Here is a 21149-nt window from a genome sequence, read left to right on the forward strand (position 1 = left end):
TGGGCTCCCATCTAGTTGCACTGTTATTTCAAGCTATCCAGCCTATAGTCAATGTATAGTAATCTCGTGTCCTCTCTGCACTTCCAACAGTAACATTTCCTCCTTCTTTCACTCCCTGAATGAATGAATGAAAGCCACAGGCTGCAAATGAGCAAATGTCATTCGTAGCCTGTGTGTCAATCTAAACTTTGCATGGCTACCAGAACAATGCAACATATATCCCTCAGTAATCTTGGGCTCTGAAATGGGTAAACAGCACCTGGAGGGGAAGATGACAGATGTAACACAAGAGAAGCATTTCCTTCCACTTAATAGGAAAAACAAATATTAGCAAGGATATCACTGACTGGTATGTTTACATGGCAAGGGAAAAGCACTTATAGACTAAGAATCAGGAATCAATCAGGAAGTCCCTGGTTTAACTCTGCCATGGACTCAGTAGGTGGCCTTAGACAAGCCGCTCTCTCTTTCTCAGTCTCGGTTCCCCCATCTAAAAACAACAACACTGACTTCCCCTACAGGGTCATTGTAAGGATTGCAATTAAATAATGCATGTGAAGTGCATTACTAACAGTTGAAAGTGCTGTACATTAATTAATATTATTATTATTATTATAAAACTTAATAAGCTCCATTAGCAAGCTGCTGCATTGATTGCAATTGCTTCCCTTCCACCAGCATACTCTTGCCATCCAAGTGACATTTGATGCAGTATAGAAAGGCAATATCTATATAATGTACACACTTATGGTATCCCTATTACCTGAGAGTCGTAGTAGCCCTTTTAATCTCATGTAAACCCTGGTGCATAACTTGGGGACAAAGAGTCAATTGAAGCTGTCTACAGCACATACAATATATGTAATTTTTAAAAATTCACATATCACCTGTGCATATTACAAGGAAAGTCATAGGTTTTTAAGTATATAAGGACGTGACATTGATCTTTTGGCTGCTTCCTACAAAACAATAATGGTGGGGCACATATGTAGTTTTGTCCTTAAATATCCCAGGGTTTGATAGTGGGTAGAAGTCCCTATTCCACTTTGCCAAAAGGATAGATGTTTTGAATTCCATACTATAACCAGAAGCCATCTCAACACAAAACCCACACAGCATTGAATAAATGCTTACCTGAGACACTGTGGCTTTTTTCGCCAGAACTGAAATCAAGGTCCTCTGAAGAAAAGCTGTTCTCCGAGATTCTTCTACCACCAGCAGCCCTGCCCTGCTCACGTAGAACCTGTTTTAAAAAGACAAAAAAACCCACCTATTATTTCCTGAAAAGCAAGTATCATTCCCAGTAAAGGAGATTTTCTAATATCCACTTTAAAAAAAAAAGGCATACTTCATATTGCCCAAAAAAGATCTACCCCTTTTTCCCAGGATGCTTCCAAATGAGATTTTTATCATGCAATTGCCCAGCCTCGTTCACAGAACTTGACCAGGGCAGTCCAAGCAATACTGTCTTCCACTTGTAACCCTTCCATGTTTTCCCAACTCTTCTTCCATCTTTTTTGGTCTTATTGCAGAAAATCCATTAAGCAGGAAAAGATGGAATAGCTGCACAATGCCTTCTGATAGGAGCCATCCATCAGATTCCTTGGCTAAAACTCTGGCCATCATCTGCCTCAACCAGCGCACCCGCTTTCTGGATTCTCTTTTGCAACGCATCAGTCCTTCCAGGTCTACCCAGAACTCTACTGAAGAGTCTCTATTTTCCTCTCTTGATGCTCAGATTATGAAGACCATTACCTCATCCTCAGCTCTATGCAGTGCTTCCAGTCCAGCAGAAACTCTATCCTTATTTTACAGTTTTGCCCCACCTCTGGTTTCTACCCTTTTTTTTTTATCATAGCCTCTGACCTTCACTACTTCCCTGTTCTATGACCTTGGGTTGCCTAAATATCTCCAGCTCTCTTAAAACAACTCTGCCTTTTCTTCCTTGCCACCAGCCGTATGTGGAACTCCCTCCCAGAACAACTCTGAAATGCTTTCCCTGTCTCTTCTGTCAAATGGACTCATCAAAGCTCATGAAGCCTTTGGCTTAAACCCTTCTGCCCTCACCCCCACCTGAAATAAAGTGTGTATGATTAACTGGGGGCATGTTCCCAAATGGTCTCTTTTCTCCCCTCCCTCATCTATCCCCCACCTAATAAGTTTAATTGTAAATTCTGAGGGGACAGGGGACGCTCTTCCTTTCTTTTTAAACTTATCTTACTCCAATGTGTCATGTATATTGTTACCAATATACAAACCACCACTTCCTTCACACAAACGAAAATCTCAATTGACCTAATCAACATTGATTTTTTTTAAAAAACTGAATATACAAGATAGACATGCCCGAGTGCCAGATCAGGTTCCAGGGTTTTAACTAGGAGCATCCTCACACAGGGGGAAATCGTGTTTGTTTACCGTCGTTTCTCCGCCTATGCGTTTATCCTTCATTACCTCCTCTTTTGAAAGAGGCAGTAACCAACTTGCACATGGCCCATTCAGCGTGCCGTTTTGATCCCACTGCTTCTCCTGCACTCAGCAGAAGATAACAATTTCCATCTTTAAAAATAAATTGGATTTACTGGAGTTCTTTTTGTCACTCGAAGGAGGCTAAAAGGGGCAGGAGGCGCACGGGAGGCAGACATTGTCGTGAGAGGGACCCACGAAAATCCCAGTAACGAGCATGCAATAAAACACTCATCTGATGGAGTTCTAAATCAAGCTTTCCATTTTGTTTGTTTTGTTTTATTTACAGTATATCCTGCCCTTCAGCAAGTCCCCATGGCAACTTAGAGATAAAAGTACAATAAACATGTTTTGTTGAACAGTCACACTTCCACAACTGCCTATTGAGAAATTTTAAGTTGACTAACATCTGTATATATTATCATCAGTCCTCCAGTGCCATTTCAGACAGTGTTTAATAGGACACCTCAAGATCCATGTCAATGTAACTTTTTCACATTTATTTCATATCAATTTCACCACAGACATGCTACCCACCAAGGTCTTATGGCAAAGAAACCACCACTTTTTTGTCATGCATTTAATTATTCAAAGCCAATAATTTCATACATCTTAAGACAGAAAGGTCTCAAGAGTCACACTGATAAACAAATACTGAGGAAAATCTTCAGTTGACTTTTTAGTCACATACAAACTAGACGCCCTCTTCAAAAGTTCACTCAAAAGGTTCTTCAGAGTATTATGTTCTCCAGAAAATGTGATACTTTTACAACTCAAACTAAACAGAAAAGTGCCATTCCTAGAAGACAGAGGTAAAAATTAAAGTAGTCGGTTGAAAAGGGAGTATACAAGGCACTAAAAAATTAACTGGGTGTTCACAACCTCAAGTCACTCACTGGAAAACCTCATTTTTAAACTAAGGTGGTTCTTTATATCCAAAGTTTTCCCCAAGTAAAAGGTTTAAAATAGGTCCCTTTGGGCGGGGGGGGGGGGGGATTGTTGCATTGCAAATAAATATTTTTCTAAAAGGTTGCAAAGGTGAAGAAGGGGAGCAACTCCAAGAGGGCTCCTGTCAGTGGGACCCTGCTGGGGTGTAGGCCCTCGGCAGGTGCTCAACTGTGCCTACCTATCTGGCTACCCTACCTTTGGCAACTTTTGGCATACCTATCTTTGGCAACCGTAAAAAATGTTTAAATCAGGATGTAACAAGAGAGTAAAAGGTTTGCTTGAAGAAAACAGATTGCACATTTCAAGGCTGCATCTTTCATTTTCGTATGCAGTATTCCAACCACAGAAGTTCTGGGAAGGATTTGCAGCTAGGGGGCATCCACTTGATTATAGTGCCTGTTTTAACTGCGAGAGAATCAGGTTGGTTGTACTCTAGAGCAGAAGTGGGGAACCTTTCTCACCCAGAAGGCAAGATTCCGTTTTGGATAAGCTTTCGCAGGCCGCATTCCAATGTTGGGCAGGGCTACCAGCAGAAGCAGGTGGGGCTGAAAAAATCCACATATACCCCAAAGCCATTGTTACGAATTTATAGTGCGAAACATGTCTACTCAGAAGTAAGCAAGACTGAATCACTCAGCAGTACTTTCAAATAGCATGAGAAATAATGAACATATACAGAAGCGAGCATGGCAAGCCTCTGCAGGCATAAGGGAAGCAGATCTGAATCACTCAGCAGCTTCTTCCCTGAGAAGCGCCACCCTTGGCCCTGCAGGGAAAAGCTCTTATCTCTGATCAGTGGCTGGTCAGAGATAAGAGCTTTCCCATCCATGGTAGAAGGATCAGGACCAGGACCAAAGGCAGACAGACCAGAAGGAGAACTTCCATGGATTTGAGGTTCCCCATCCCTGCTCTAGAGAACATATCCTCCTACCAGAATGCAAAAAGTTTGCTACCCCCTGCTCTAGGAAAAGCAAATTACATATTATGAAACACATAATCCAAGTATAAGATAAATAAATATATACACTCCCTGTCACCACTCTCTCTACCCACGGCATATGTACAATGAAGTAAGCTTTCATCACAATAAACTGGTCAGTCTCTTAAAATACCAGAGGACTCCATCAGACTTTAAGAGACAGCTCGCTATCCAGCTGAAACAATTACTAGGTACCTGTTTTAAAAACAGGCTATATCAGCAAAAACCTTGAGCGAAGTAATCAGTAGGGGCTGCAAGCCAAGGCCGCACTTAAAAAAAAAAAAGGAAAAAAAAAGCAATTGTGATTTTGGAATATTTCATTAATAGGAAGTAGGGGAAAATTAAAGATGGGACACTTGATCAACACACACACACTTTAGCAATAGGCATACACATTTGAAAAAAGTTGCAGTTTGGTCAAAAAGCAGATCAGCTCAAACTTTGATTAAAAAACCAGAATCTTCCAAAATGAAAGCTGAAGGTTGCTCAACTTTCTAAGGAGCAACATCACCCTCCTCCTCCTCTTCCCTCCACAACTCCCAACTTGCTGTCAGGAGATAGGAATTCATGTTGGCCGGCATTTTCCCAAACTTCTTAGCATGAGAGGATTTTGTCAACAGAATTTTAGGTCAGTGCTCAAATTCCAGGAAGCATTGTAAAGCAGAAGTCATGGTTTTTAGTGAGGCATGACAATTAAAGGACAAAAGTTCTGAATGTAATTGCTTTGGGTGATGGGTAGAGTCATGCCTTGCAGAAGCAACATATTAGGTTCATTGGAACCTAGGAATTTCTAGGTAGTCGATAGCTCTTACAGGAAGTTTAGAACAGAAAGGAGAAAGCACGTCATTCTGTGTGTGCGTGTGAGAGAGAGACTGCAGATGTTTAGAGCAGCAGAAAGTTTTAATTTAGGTACTAAAACTATCATTGAAACAAACAAAAAGTAGAAAGGGCAGATGGATAGCAGGAGCTCCAACTCTGAGCAACTAATTTGACCCAGCTGAATGTTTTGAGGCCCAAACTAGATGTGAAACAGGGTTCCATGTTTCTTTACTATCCACTCCCCCGCCCAGTTTCTTTTGTTTACAAAAAGCAACTGTAATAAAAAGCTGTTATGGGAGAACTGAAGAGCTCCTGGGAGTGGCTGCTTAACCCTGTCCCACCATTTTACTGCTGAAAGATTCAACAGGATGAAGCTTGCTTTTTATTAACGGAGGAAACCATCATGGAAAGATGCACACAAAATTCCTGTCACATCTAGGTTGGCCTCCAAGTGGTTGTGTTTTAGTAACACTACCAACCCAGAGAACTATCTGTGAGTGTATGGCATTACATTGTTCAAATGTATGTAGATCTCAACTTCCCCAAAAAGCAGTCTATAAGTACAATAAAAGAAATATCCTGATTAACTAATGGTAAAATTCAGTAAGGTAGATCAGACCATACTGAAGCCACCTAGCCATTCATGAGATTTGGTGGGTGGGGGGCGAGGGGTGAGAGAGAGAAAGAGAAAAGAAAGGAGAACCATGTTGGGCCACTTTTTTCCCCTAGCAAAGCTCCTGTGCGCCTTCCACAGCTACGTGACAGGCAGAACTTCAATAGGAGCAACTTTACAGATGTCATCTTCGACCTTTCACACAGCTGTTAAAAAGAGTGAAGGAGCAACCTGCACTCAAGAAAGGTAGCCACCCTGCTGAGCCTGTGTCAAATCTGAGCTGCCATAAATGTGCCTTCCTTTAGAGAAGTCTCCCAGGTTGCATGGAGGGATTTTGTTTATAAATGATTACCAAAAGGGTCAGCTCTTTACAATGGTGTAGTACATAAGCTACAGCCAATCAACCTCAAGGCACAAGCTGCTTTAACCTCAGAGAAGTCAAGGCCATTTCCCTGCTCCAACCAAACAGAAAGGCAGACATTATTTAAGGTACTTTAAAATAAATACTGGCGTCTCTCCATCTAATGTGCCAGATCATTTTAAAGATACTTCTGAATGCCATATTTTACAAGTATAAATATAATATACTTTTACAAGTATATTTTACAAGGGCCTGCTCCTGGTGGTTCCACCTAGATCCATCCTCCGATTGGAATCCACCAGGGGAAGAGCCTTCAGCGTGGTGGCGCCCCTCCTGTGGAATTCCCTGCCTCTGGAGGTCAGGCAGGCGCCAACCTTGTACTCCTTTCGGCGCCTCCTGAAAACATCTTTATTCCAAGAAGCCTTTCTTTAACATGCAGCCTTGGATTTCTGTGTTGTTGTTTTGCTTCTTTTTAAATTTTGTTTTAACTGTTTTATTCTGTTTTTATTTTCATTTTACCTTGTACACCGCTCCGAAATTTTTTCAATGAGGAGCGGTATATAAATATTCTAAATAAATAAATAAATAAATAAGTAGTAGTGGAATTCACCAAAGGTTATGGAGCTCCAAGACAGTAACAGAGGAACATATGTTAGAGGCATTCTACTCCAAAACAGGCCTCACGCCTTAGAGTTCAACATAGGGCGGGTGGTGGAGAGGAACAGCAGACTCAATCATCGGCTACAACCTTCAGGGATAAGCTCTTCAGGTTACAACGTATGGCTGTGATGAAAACATCAACGAGAACTCAAGTTTGTCATAATGAAGTGGAACAAGCCTCCATGCAATACGTTTGCACCAGATGCACAAATCCACTCTACAGGAAGCACATTGGGAATTTGGTGGATTTATTTATTTATTTATTACATTTATACACCGCCCCACAGCCGAAGCTCTCTGGGCGGTTCACAAAAGTTCAAACAGTAAACATTAAATCATAGTGTGTTCATAGTGTGTTCTCTTCCGCATTCCAGCATCTTGAAAAAAGGTTGCTTCCAAAGAGATGTTACCAGTCTGTGCACATGTATTGCACATGCTAAGACATCGCACTTTCATTACTTGTCAAGTCAGTAGCATTCTTTTGGTGGAAAGCTACAATTTCCCAGTACCCCAGCAGTCACCAGTTGCTAGGGAACATGGGCAGGAGGGTGCTCTTGCACTCCTGTCCTGCTTGTGGGATTCCCGTGGGCATCAGGTTAGCCACTGTGTAAACAGAAAGCTGGACTAGATGGACCCTTAATCTGATCCAGCACGGCTCTTTTGTTCACTTGTTGCATACAAATCTGCCGCACATGACTAGAACGTAAATCAATTTCAGCAATTAGTCTGAACTCCTTTAATTAATTCCTACTTGGGGTTAATTTGACCAACTGGAAGTGTTGTTCGCTTTTGTTTTTAACGAGAGAAATAAGCTAATTTAGCTTGAAAGCATGCTGGCTACCACAAATCAGGATCCTCACCCACCCACCCAAAATTAAGCCATTTTCCTATATCTTCCAGCACTCAATTAGTTACAGAGCTACAGAGACTTTAGGGAGTTCCTCGAGATCACTCCTTAGTCACTGCTCAAGATCTCCAGCACCTCATTTTATTCTCTTGACAATGATCCACCCTCAGGTTATTGGCTGAAGTCCTCATAGCATCAGTCCCTGAAAAGAACAAACATAGCTTGCACTCCTTCAGCAACTCTTGCTTCATCGTCCCTGAGGGTTGGTCCACTCCATCTCTGAAGTAAGCCAAAATGGATTTTTGCCAACTTGCTAAGTGATAGTGATGAGGAACTCACTAGCCTTAGCAAACATCCCCATGCACCATCTTTGCATAGCAATATTCTTTAGTTGTATGCAGGTGAGAATCCTCCCACACTAAGGAGAGTACTCCTTAGCACTTTCTAAGCTCCTCTAAGCAAGCCATACACAGTGTAATACTGTATGGCCTTACTGTATATTTGAAACACCACCTAAATAAAATATACAGCAGCACTTCTTATAGGTCATACATACAAGTGCATTAAGGAATTGCATTTTTTAAAAAAAAATGTAATGAACTATCACAAAGTATACCTTGGAATCAACTGGCAATGATATAGCAAAATGTAAACAAATAGTGGGCAATATAAAAAGCCACAGATTGTACCCCAAGTGTTAATCCTGTTCAGAGCTTTGTAACTGTAAAATAGATTATCGAAATAAGTATTTTTAAAAGTGGATGGGGAATTAGCAGGAATAGCAATGGGCAACATATTGGCCTATAACCATACTTCCTTCCAAACACATATTTTGCACAGCGTGGATGACATGAAGTGGTACTAATGTAATAATCTGGTGAATACCCAGTACTGGGGGAATGAGGTGTCTGAGAAGACACTGAATCGAACATTAAACACAAGATGTTATGAAGAAAGATGTATCCACTATTAGAACTTCTTTTTCGCCCAACAATTCACCTTGCCTCAAGCAAGTTGGTTCTTCAGTGATCATCTCTCTTAGCATAGACCACACAGTTTATGCCCTCAAAAAAGTCCTTGCAAAACAAAAGAAGAATACCTCCATATGATATGGTTTATATAAGATAGCTTATTTCTTTTGTTTCAGTCTTTAATAATCAGCTGAAATAACACAACTATTTAAAATCCAAAAATACTGGAGCTGGAGATGTCTTGTGTGAGCAAAAACGAACTTGCAAAGCAGCAGCCTGATCAAATTTCCCCAATTTCCCCATCTCCATGCCTATGACACCATTCCAGAGGGTTACTCAACTTTGGGAGTGGTTTGGGGGTGAGGAGACAAAGGAGCCAGGAAAATCCATTTACATGAGCAATGATTCACTGCTCAACCTCCAGATCCAGCCCATTATGTTTACGTGGTAAATCATCTGCACTTACCAGCAGGATACCTTGCTAGGAATACTAAAGTCTAGCACTCAATTGGTTTCTGTTGGGGGATAGGGAGGGAGAGTAACTTGCATATGAAATGTATGTGTGTTTTTAATCTGTTATCATTTTATTGAATTATTCCAAGTAACAATAACAGCCCTGAAAGCAACATGTTCTATGTTTGCTGTCTTCTAATAGCTGAAGCCAAACAGTTTTAAACTTGACCGCTACCCCTAGTCTTGCTTCTTTGCCTTCTGCTACAGTGCCACACTTACTTCAAGGTTATCTCCCAAATCCAGCACTTGAATTTAGCTGAAAGGGAAAGATCCAAAAGTCCCAGGGTCAATTCCTGCCATCTGCAGTTAAAAGGATCCAGCAGCAGTGATAGAGAAGTCCACTGCCTGAACCCCCAGAGTGCCACTGCATGCTAGAGTAGACAATAGAGGACAAAAAGGACAACCTGGCATGGCGGCTTCCTGTATTCTTCTCCTACCTACACATCTGATGCCATCTTGACTCCCCTCTATTCCATCCTTGCTACTCCATTCTCTCACTCCATCTTCTATCTTTCAATTTTTTTACCTCCTAGGGGTTAAAGCACATAAAGGAAGAGCTGAAAAACCAATGTCCCTGGCTATGGCATTGAGCAAACGTAGGAAACCTCCATCACAAAGGCCAAATAGGGCCTGCAAGGATTCCCCATCTTGCCTGTCAGCTACTTTCCCAGGCCTGCTCTGCTTACTTCTGAGTAGGCTTAAAGTAAGCAAGAACCACATTTTGGCCCCACGTACTCTGCCTTTGGCCCTACCTACAGATCAAACATCTCAGAGGCCATATTCCTTCACCAGATTGGAATTCGGCCCTTGGGCTGAAAGAGTTTTCCCACCCCTGGCACAGAGTCAGGCCTAGACATCTGTGCCTCTGTAATGCTGCCACCTGCTCCCAAGCTCAATAGACCAGAGGTCAACACAACCTAATAATCAGGGGGCTGCATGGCATCATTTGACACTTCAGACTTTGAACCCTGGCCACCACTGGTATCTGGCACATTATTGTGGCACTAATAATGGGGAGTTGTATTGCCCACTTTATCCCAATCCTGATGTGATATTTATAGACCCTTTCAACAACGCTCCTTCAAAAAAAAAAGGGAGCTCTATACATAACATTACAGTATTTAGGCCCAAGAGAAGATATTACCAGCCTTTAGATAAAGTTGCTGAATATTTAGCAAGAAAGGGAGGAGAGGAAGAGATCTGAAACACTTAACTTCCCACCCCACCCCACCCCGAAATACCCCCCTGTGCTTATTGCTGCTCCAATAACATTTCCTATTCTACAAGGATGGCATAGTATTACACCCCTCCTCAGTGTTATATGCCTATTAGAATCTGACATCTAAGGTGAAGAGAATTTATAGTAGGGTTTAGTTAAGCACTTCCTGTTCTTTTCATTTGAGAAATTGGGATGAGAATAAATTTGCATTCAAAATGAAGGAGGGGCTAATGCTCAGAATGTATGTGCTCTCCACCCACCCACCCGACTCTCTCTTGAATTGCTATGGTAGACCACATTGTCCTGCTTGCTTCAAGACTGTTCCTAGGCAGCTACTCTTTTTGGGGGGAAATTTATTTGATCACAAGAAGGGTGAAATGACTTCTCATTGGGCCAGATTCTGTTGCAAAGCTACAACTAAAATAATAATAATCTGCAACTTGAAGGTTTGCACCTTCAACTGTATGTTGGCACTACTTGGTTATCGAAAATGGCTACATCTGCACTAAGTGGTCCAATCTCTTTAAAAACAATGCCTCTGATCATGCTAAGGGTGACTCATCATAATTCCTCTATGGACCGGGTGTCCACAATGCCTGGGAAGAGATCTGCACCGTCACACCCTGCTATTTCCCCAGTGTGAACGTCATTTTCAGAACTGATAGAACAGCTCAGTCAGCATATTAGGATCCGTACAATCAAGATAAGACAAACTGTTGCTATGAGAGAACAGGTTTAAATGGCAATTTTATGACATTTAGCTTGATTCGAAAAGATTTTACACACACAAACACACACACCAGGCCAAAACTATTTAATGGCTAAGCCATATCTGTTTATATTCTAGCATATACTCAACACATATAACAAAGGACTAAAATGAAGGAAACTATGAGAAAGCTGGGAAAGTAAACCAGACTGTGTTTTAAGCCACTGCCATATGAAACTCATTTTCTAGTTACGCAATTTTCCCTGGGGACACAGTCTGCAGTCCACATGCAGGATCAAATTTCATGAGCAGTTGTAGGAAAATGCAAGGCCCGTGAATTTGCAAGTCAAAACTAGTGACGGCAAGCACTTTCACACATTTTTCCAGTGAGAAGATTTAGCAGCAAACAAGAAGCCTTTACCAAGATGCACTTAGGAAAGGACAGCAAAAGTTTCCGCTTCATTTGTTAACTAGATTCTTCAGCTGTACCAGACCCAAAGTGAATTCAACAGCTTCACTGCAATTGCAAACATGCATGTACATGCCAATTTCTTTTTTAAAAAAACTACAGCATTTGCCGGTTGCAACTATCTTTTGGACTTGGTTGGAGCCAACACAACAGAAGCCAGCTTGACTTTTGCTAACTCAATTTCCTGTTCCAGCAGAGTTAGTGGCATCTAGGAAAACTGCATTCTGCAGCACACACTCATCTCCCTTGGGCAGGAGTTATTAGCGCTAGCCATGAGATATATTTTACAACAGGAAAGATAAGATCACTGCTTGTGGCAGGCCAGAGTCACCCCATTGTCGAGATTTTTTCTCCCACCCCACCCCATGCACACACAAGAGTGGAAGCAATCAATTCCTTACCTTTGTCTGGATTGCATCCCCCCTCTCAAACATCATCTTTAGCCTGCTCAGAGGAACGCTACATTTCTCTATTTTTCCTGAAGAATCTGGATTTTCATTGGCCTCAGGCTTTCCTACTTCTTGTCTGGATTCTCTAAGACAATTTTCCATTTTCCCACTCTCGGGCAAATGGGTTTTAGCCTCTTCGCTGTCAACACTGGGATATCTGAACTGGCCAATCACTCCGGAAGAGGAATGGAGTCGTGATCTGGGACCAATCCCTGAGGTTTTGTCAATTTCTGCTTGGGATGCAGAGCTGCTTTCAATTCCACCACCGGGGCTGACAGCCTTCTGCCTATACTCAGCACAGCTGCTTCGTAGCGTTTCCTTCCGAGTCTCCGTCCCCAGTGCTGGACTCTCCCACTTCTTCTTTAAGACGCTGAGGGTCCCCCTTTTAAAATGAGGGGGAAGATTGTCTGTGTTCTAAAAAAACCAAGAAGTTAACACCGGTTATTACAGCTGCCTGATAAAGCCATGAAGTGCTTCCTTTTCGGAAGAAAGGAAGTTTAAAATGCTCAGCCCCAATCTTGAGCCCTCTGCTGTTTCAGACAGCTGTGAATAGTTACAACTGTGCCACATGGAGAAAGCTTGGATCCAGGGTAAGGAAGGGGGGGGGGAAGGAGCTGAAGCAGGAAGTGATAAAACAGGATGGCCTTATATGGAAGAAAGGGAGCCAGCCTAATGAGAGAGTTAGAACCTAGCCTTTTGGTCACAAAACTCTACACAAAGGGAACAAAATCCCCCTACCAGCAAGCAGCCTCAAGAAAGGGTAGAAAAAGCCTTATGAAATGGTCATTGCTAAACGCTGCTGTGCTCCCCATCTGTTTTCCAGGACAAGGAAGGGGACCAATTAGCAGGCTGTTTAAGAAACGAAGGATTATCTTTCGGAGAACAACTCGCCACCCTCCACATGCATCTTTATGAGTGTTTGAATATTTGCTGGTAGCATTTCAATAACTGACTTCCTCAACATACCAGCCAGAAAATAGGTTTCTTTTCAATCCATTTGTCAGATTTGATCATAGACTTACAGGAATTCTTGCTTGATTATCGATTAAAATAATTAACAGCAGGTTTGTCTGTTTTATAGTACTCATGTTAATATTTAAAAGCATTGCCATACAACTCTAGTAATATTCCCCTGGAGAGGTGCAAACCTTTTACTTATTTAACAACAGACAACGCCCCCCCAACACACTTTTACTAAACAAGCTATCCAAGACACTCAAACAGGGTACCTGCCAGCGCTGCATCTTTGTAGCCCACTCCTTAATGTTATCCTAACAAGCATGAGACTAACTGCAAAGTGGAACAGGTCTACAAAGCTTTAGAGTATTAAACGGGATTAGCAGCTATATTGGGATTTAAGTCGCTCACCCTATTACTCTTCTGGTCACAATTTGAATACTGCTTTACAAATTAATGAGAATCCCAACTAAGCTTCAGGAATATTAGTTCCTTTTGCTTAGTTTCAAGCTGGGCTCAAATTTGCAGAGGGGGATATGATGCTGCGAGATCAGAAGGGTCAGAAAGGTATACAGAGGTAGGGGAGGCAAAGCTGAACAAGTCAGAAAGCCTGCTGAAGATTTTGTAGCAAGATACCAGGTGCTCTGTTGCAATATGGAGGTTTGGCATTCACGGCAAACCGTGACTCATCCTGTACCAGGGCTCCGTTGTTCTCGGCACCCCTTGCTCAAAGCACTGAGTTGGCACTCCCTTTCCTGTTGCCTCTGCTGAGAGATGACCCGTCCCACAGTTTACCATTTAAACCAATACTTAAAGAATTATCAGCCAGCATACTACAATATGCATCAGACATTATCGCTGCCGTCCCACGTCCCACACCCAGTACAGAGTGTCCACTTTTCAATCCAATGATTCAGACAAGAGACAAGTAATGCTTCCGAAAGAAACCAAGTTTGATCATGGTCAAAAGCCAGACTGCATTTCTCAAGCCTGACCAAAACATCTTTGTTCCCGCAGGGCAATCTATCCCAATACGTAAATGTCCTCAGTCCAGCTGGAACGTTATGTTGAGCAAGCAGGACGCAAGCAGAAGCGTGGTTAAAGAGAAGCTGCAAGAATGGTGCCTCAGCATCCCACCTCCAACACTCCAATGAGAAGAACATGAGTTAAAGGGATTATAGCAGGCCATTATCAGAATCCTTAATCAGCAATAGATTTAAACTTGAAGCTTTTTCCTATATTAAGAGTACCATCGCACAAGCCGCATCTGTGACCAAAACACCACAGAGGTATTATAAACACAGATGTAATTTAACATGAGCAAAACACAAATACTCCTAGAATTCCCTCTCTCAGACCTGAATTCCCACTTTTGAGTAAGGAGGTGGGTGAGAAAAAGCTTTCATGCCCTTTAGCCTCAGCCACAGGGAAGGCAGTTATTTTCCCACACTGTTCCTTCTCCTGTAAAGCTGCTGCCTTTCTGGCCAGGGACAGCTCCTTCCTCTGCCTTTTATATGTGAATCTCTGGCCATGTTCATTTCCTATCTCATTTTTGGCTACTCCCAAGTAGGCCTCTCTAATTCAAGGGTGCCAACGGCCCGTACAGCACGGCTCCCACTTCCCCTGTGCAAATCCTCTCTTGACTTTTTCTTCCTTACCCACACCCACCCCACTATCATGAATCCAGGTCCTGCATCTGGAGTGGGGGTGGTTTGCTCTGGAAGCCCCCACTTTACGATTTATACTTGGTAGTGCTTGCTATTTATGCTTGGTAGAACCAACAGATGACCAAAATGTCTTCGTCATGCTTAGTGCAAGTAAGAGATGGGTAGTCCAGGTCATGCAGGGGAGTGAGGGGTGGGGAGCAGGAGGGAGAAGGGAGAAGAGACATAAAGTTGCCAGTTCAGCTTTGAGGGGGAGCTGGAGAGTGTGCATGTGGAAAGACTGAAGTAAGAACACCACCCCCACCTTCACCTTATGGACAGGTAGTCTAGCTAGTTACAACACCCTATGAGAAAACAGAGGTGTTCCAAATGCTGATTTGGCATAATAATTTGGAGATACCTTATTGAAGACTCCCCCCATAAATAAATTTCTCATACTGGTAGTCAGTTCTTTACAGAAATAGTTATCCTATCACATTTGTGGAAGAACTCGTCCTCAGCCCACCTAATTGCCTAAGGAATCTGGCCAAAAGTAGGTCTTGTGTCATCCATTTTGGAACGTCAGATACAGACTGGGATGGATCCAGAATTTGCCTCCTGTGAGGAGAAGGGAGTCTTCCATCTGCAGAAGGTGTCTGTTCCAGTGGAATATTTCTGTTGGTGGAGCCAGGGAGGGAGCAAATTTTCACAACTTCCCCCTACATGCAGTCCCCTGAAAATATGTGCCAGAAATTTGGGGAACCCCACAGAATAGCATGGGGCCTAGAGGTAGAAGCTGCAGGGGAGAGGCGAATCAACAAAAATTGCCTCTACCCCCCACCCCCTGCCATGCCAGACCCTTCCAAGGAGAACTCCATCAGGGCAAGAGACAACTCTGGAACAAACCCATCATATGGCTCAAAACAGAAAACTGAAATTCTCCAGACATTTTTCATTCACACATCCTGCTCCCAGAGCTGGAGCCAGGCATGCAACTGCAGTACTGGAACAAGGAGGATTCTTTGTCTCCAAGATGGGGCTGACGTTGGTCCCTGGATTCTTATTAGGGATCAGAGACGTGGGTGCAGAAACAGCCTGAATAAAGAACTGAAGTTTGTAGAGCTCAGAGCTTTATTGAAAATCACTGCAATTTTGCAGGGAAACAAGGTGTTTGGGGCGCATAGGCCTTGTTTGCAAGCAGAATTCCACTCCTGGAAGCACAATACTGCTTGGAAACAAGGTGTGGGCTCCTCACAAGCCTCATCTCCCTACAAAATCACTATGACAGTTACTACTGTGGCAGCAAATCCAGCAGTGGTGCAGATAATCTGTAGCCCTGGTGTGCTTCGGGGGGGGGGAGCAATGTGCCCCCTGACTTTCAGAGGTTGCCCATTCCTGCCCTTTGTTGTTTATTCGTTCAGTCGCTTCCGACTTTTTGTGACTTCATGGACCAGCCCACGCCAGGGCTTTCCTGCCCTAAAGACTAGCAAATTTATTCTGACATAATCTTTCACAGACTATAGTTCACTTAATCAGATGCAACATGATGCATCTGATGAAGTGGACTACAATCTGTAAAAGCTATACCAGAATACATTTCCTAGTCCTTAAGGTGCCACAAGACTCTTTGTTGTTGATGTGCTTCAAGGTTCTTTCATGCACAATGCCTCCAGGCCAACCCATATGAAAAATCCATGGGCCACAGCAAATCATAGCACTCCTGCCATTGGGAGACTGTCCCGTATTTTTCTTTGTGGGTTTAGTTAAAGGGATATAGAGGATAGTAGTTTACAAATAAAAGGAGGTTTGAGGATTAAACTATCTGCTTTATACAGGACAAAGAAACCTGTTGCTACTCCTTTGATCAGGGTTACATTAAATAAGAATGGTTAGAGTACAAACACAAAAAATAGTCCGTGTACAAACACACATTCTAGTCACCGAGGTTCCAAGGGATGGAGGACCATAAAACAACTAATATGAAAATGAGGCTTCAGGTTAGACGCGATGCTAGGACATCTTATCCAGCGGTGGTGGCAACATGGATGTTTTGAACTACAAATCCCATGATCCCTCATCATTGGCTATGCTGGCTAGTGCTGATGGAAGTTGTAGGCCAAAACATCAGGAAGGCCATAAGCTGCCCACCCTGTTATAAAGAGAAAGCCTTTCAGTAGTAGATTTGGGGTGACACGGAAGTTATTTTGGAAAGCAGAAGCACACAGACTTCAGTTCCTTTTTCATGCTTCTGTACTTTTGTGTTGAATAAAGAACTGAGACGCAGGAATCAAGATCAGCCTCATTTTCCCCCAGCTATTATTTAGGACTTGCCTCAGATTAGGAAAATAGATTAAAAATGAACCAGCAGGTAGAAAGATGCTACAGACAGCATCCATTTAAGTTTCAAAACTAAGAAGTGAATGAAAAGGCACAGAATCGGAACAGCTGCCTTTACTTCAGAGCACAGAGAGGGCTATTCATGTTTCGAGGTTAGGACAAAGGTCTTGGAGCCTAGGAGCATTTCGGATTTGAGAAGCTGATACAGCGAGTCAGTGCATGACCTCAGGAAAGTCACTTGACTTTCTTATGCTTCAGTCAACCCCTGAAAGGACAAGAAAGTGGGTCAGAGCACTGCCTAAACTGAACAGCCAAACAAAAGCATGCAAAGCCAGTTTTCCAATGTTATCTGAAGAGAGACAGACAAATCTCTTGAGGAAACACAAGAGCAGCCACTACAGGAGATGGAGAAATTCAGATGTTAGCATAGTTTTCATGCCACTATTCACTCCATAAAAATCTTTTAACTACTTACACTTCTTTTTTTCTCTGCAGTTGCTTCCTCAGCTGCCTTCTGATATCTTTATGGGAAAGGGTGGCAAGAGAGAGAGAAATAGCTTTGTTCAGAATCCCAAAGTTTTCAAATACAGTACACACAAATTTACAGGCACTTCAAGAAATTATACCGTTTGAATTACTGACAAGGCCCTTCTTTGAGGGAAAGAAGAGAGTCTGCGTTAGAAAACAAACGTCTTTAAACCACAAAATACAAGCCCGTAACAAGAAGAAAACCCCAAAACACATACATACACCCCCCCCCCCCACAAGCAAGTGTTTTTAAGTGCCACAAGAGATAGATTAATTGTAGGATGATCTTTTATGGACTAGAACCTCTTCAGATGCACAAAATGTTATCCTCTGCTGGCAGATATAATCCACACAAGTACATTAATTGGGATGGAGGGGACTACAAATTAATTGGGAGTAGCACTTCATGCATCTGCTAAAATAGCTTATGCAACAATAAATCTGATAGTCTTTAAGGTAATGCAAGATACTCCCTTATTTTGTAGTAGATTAACAAGGTTGTTTTAAGCCATATAATTGGCTATATTTAAAGTTATTTAAAGCAAATTTAAACAGGAGAGTAGCAGTTTGGGGTAGATTGAGCTCCAGGGGTGAGGGGGGGCTTGACTGGAACTTGTTAAAAGCCCTCAATTCACAGTATTGTTTGAAGATGGGCTGCTCAGCTTTTACATGCCAAGTTGTCAGTGAGATATTAACAGTCCTAAGGAGACATCAGAGTCACGGGTCTTGAAGAGGCCTGGTTACCACACCCGTGACTAATGCTTATCTGATAGCCTTTTCCCTGCATTTCCCCTGCATTTCATAATTAAGTCACTTCTTTTGCAGCCTGCAGGTATGTATTCTATTACTAATTGTTCTTGCAAACCATTCTTCAATAGTATGCGCTACACAAAAGGACCAATGGACTAGCATGTTTCAAAATGCTTTGAACTCAGGCCCTCATTCTAAAATTACACTACCACTATGGGACCCCCAGATCAGGGGTCTCTTGCATACAGCCTACTTGAGGATCTGTAGACTGGGGTACTAATCCAAGGGCATTAGCAAAGAATGATCACAGGAAGTGTCTGAGCTCCTCCTAAAACCACACAGGGAAATTGCCCAGTAACAGGCTGGAAGTGTCCAGAAAGCCTTTGCTGAGCCCTCTGTCTTAAATTTCTCTTTGCCACACCTAACCTCAAGTCTCCTGAAGGTTGGTTTCAGCTTCCCATAGTTTCAGCTGTAATAGGTCTACTCGTTTGCTGCTGAGCATAAAAGCAGAATAGCTCAAAGGGCTGTTTGGTGCTGAGGGTCTGCTTTTCAGGGCTAAGAAAGTTATATACACACAGTACCGTGATAGCAGAAGCATCTTCACTCAAAGCCTTTGTATAGGCAACATTTCTGAAGCAGCCAGGTGCTTAAAATATTCAGAGTAGCAAGCCTCCCATGCCCCACACTGAACACATCCACATACAGTCAGCTCAAATTTCTGTCAGTCAAGACTGTACTGCCATGTTGATCCAAGCTAGGATTGCTGAAAGCCTGGCTTACAACAGCCAGCTCCATTTGAGCCTTGTCCTTTTCAGAAGCCTCAAACTGAGCTTTTATCTCTCTTAGGAATCCAGGGGAAGAAACATTTCCTGAAAACACTTAAGGTAGAAGATACAACAATCTGTGCTCCTTCTTCCCTTAGTTACCATCAAGTTTTGTTTTCCTAGTTCAACAAATATTGCAAGGTTCCTCATTGCTCTGCCTTCTCCTCTCTGCAAAGGAACACAACTCAGATACAGAGAGACTCAGTACAGTCATCCCACCAAACCATGGTTTATTTAACTCTGGTTGAGTGTGATATGTGAACTCACAAATATAGTTACAGATGTTGCCTCCAAAGGCTACTGCACCATAGAAATAAGAGTGCAGAGCAAAAAGCAGACAAACTGGTCTAATTCCTGTACATTTGGTAGCTCAAACCCACAGTTTGGGTTCTATCTTAAAGTAATGACAAACCATGGTTTGGTGGGATGTCTGAACTGAGCCAGAGTGCAGAACAGGGAATTAATTCTGAGGTGTGGGTGTGGCAGATGACATCAATGTCACTGCTAACAAAAAAGTGATTGTGCCGTGTCCCTGTGAGCCCTGGTTTCATTCCACCACTGGCCCTAGAATCCACTGGTTCAACTGATAGTCCTCAGGATTGGGCCTGGAGATGACATACTTTTCCCTCCCCACTGAATCCAATGGGAAGTAAAAACTTAAAATAACTGATGCATAGAAGAAGAAGAAGAAGAAGAAGAAGAAGAAGAAGAAGAAGAAGAAGAAGAAGAAGAAGAAGAAGAAGAAGACGACTTCCTGACTGTTAGAGCAGTACGACAATGGAACCAGTTACCTAGGGAGGTTGTGGGTTCTCCCACACTAGAGACATTCAAGAGACAGCTGGACAACCATCTGTCAGGTATGCTGTAGGGTGGATTCCTGCATTGAGCAGGGGGTTGGACTCTCTGGCCTTTTAGGCCCCTTCCAACTCTACTATTCTATGATTCTATGGCAACATTTCTACGCACAGGGCTGTCAAAGTGTGTGCAAGTCTCTCTAAAAAGGCATGCAGTTTCAAGGGGAGATCCTTAAAACTTCCATTGGTCCAAGACGTAGGATATTCACTCTGTTTTCCTGAGCACAGACACCAACATCTGTTTGCCTCCTAGAGAATACCTAATTATAATACTGGGAGTCTCTTTCCAAGGCTTGCTTTCTCCTTGGGGATCTGCTACACAAGGTTGGTTGCCATCAGCTAAAGTGAACACTCACGTACTGACTGGCTTACACTGGAGGGGACTCACAGAGACCTCAAGCATTTGCAGCAGTTATGGAAGACAGTCATTTCACTTATTAAAAACTCAGAACTGTACAAAGAATGGTGAGCTGTGGCAAAAGGCAGAGAAAGGCCAGAGAGCATCTGATATAACAGCAATGCTGAAACTAAGCAGATGTAGATCTGGTCAGCCCTTTGGATGGGACTGGTAAGAGAATAGCATTTTCATAAGTACAGTGCTGATTTTGGACAAGGGTGGGGGAATGGTTTCCATTTCTAACCACAACTGATTGGCCATATAAAAAGATCACCCAGACTTTCCTGCACTATAACAATTTACTAAACTGGGTACTGCCATTATTTGAACGTTCATTTATCTTTACAGGCCACGTATTTATGTCAAAAATTATGCTCAATTTCTCCAACGTAATCCCCTCATATTTATGTGAAAAATTATGTTCCATTCCTCCAGCATACTTCATATAAATTCGCTACTTTATGGATTACCCCGGTTTATCCTCTAAAAAAGGAATGTGATTAAAAATAGAATCAAACACCTTTAAAATAAAAACTCCTTTAAAAAAAAAGAATTGAAAAGAAAAGAAAAAGGAAAGTATTGTCAGCTACTACTAGTTACCACAGGAAACTAGTTACCGCAGGAAAGAACGTACCCTTGGACAAGAGCATCACAGAACTTACTTTGAGAACCTCTCTACAAGAGCAGATGACTTGTTCCTGTTGACAAGAGACAACTCTTTGGCGGTGATCCTCAGAGAATGTGAAGTCCATGTCCTTCTGTTAAATGGAGATGGCTCCATCTTGAAACACAGCAGTAACTAGAAGGAGGGAGGTTAAAAAGAGATGTTTTTAACT

At 42.5% G+C, this 21149-nt stretch overlaps 1 protein-coding gene across 2 annotated transcripts in view; it reads right to left on the reverse strand.

Moving 5' to 3' along the window:
• The window catches only part of LIMA1 (LIM domain and actin binding 1), a 62759-nt gene that overhangs the window by 23031 nt on the left and 18579 nt on the right, over nucleotides 1-21149 (reverse strand). For both annotated transcript variants that reach the window (XM_063119865.1, XM_063119866.1), the window contains exons 2-5: nucleotides 20976-21112; nucleotides 17436-17481; nucleotides 11976-12437; nucleotides 1135-1243 (exon numbers count right to left, since the gene is read on the reverse strand). In XM_063119865.1, coding sequence (XP_062975935.1) covers nucleotides 1135-1243; nucleotides 11976-12437; nucleotides 17436-17481; nucleotides 20976-21094 — 736 coding nt within the window. In that variant the 5' untranslated portion in view covers nucleotides 21095-21112. The remainder of the gene's footprint in view (nucleotides 1-1134; nucleotides 1244-11975; nucleotides 12438-17435; nucleotides 17482-20975; nucleotides 21113-21149) is intronic.

This window comes from Elgaria multicarinata, chromosome 3, assembly GCF_023053635.1.
Source record: "Elgaria multicarinata webbii isolate HBS135686 ecotype San Diego chromosome 3, rElgMul1.1.pri, whole genome shotgun sequence".
NCBI lineage: Eukaryota > Metazoa > Chordata > Lepidosauria > Squamata > Anguidae > Elgaria > Elgaria multicarinata.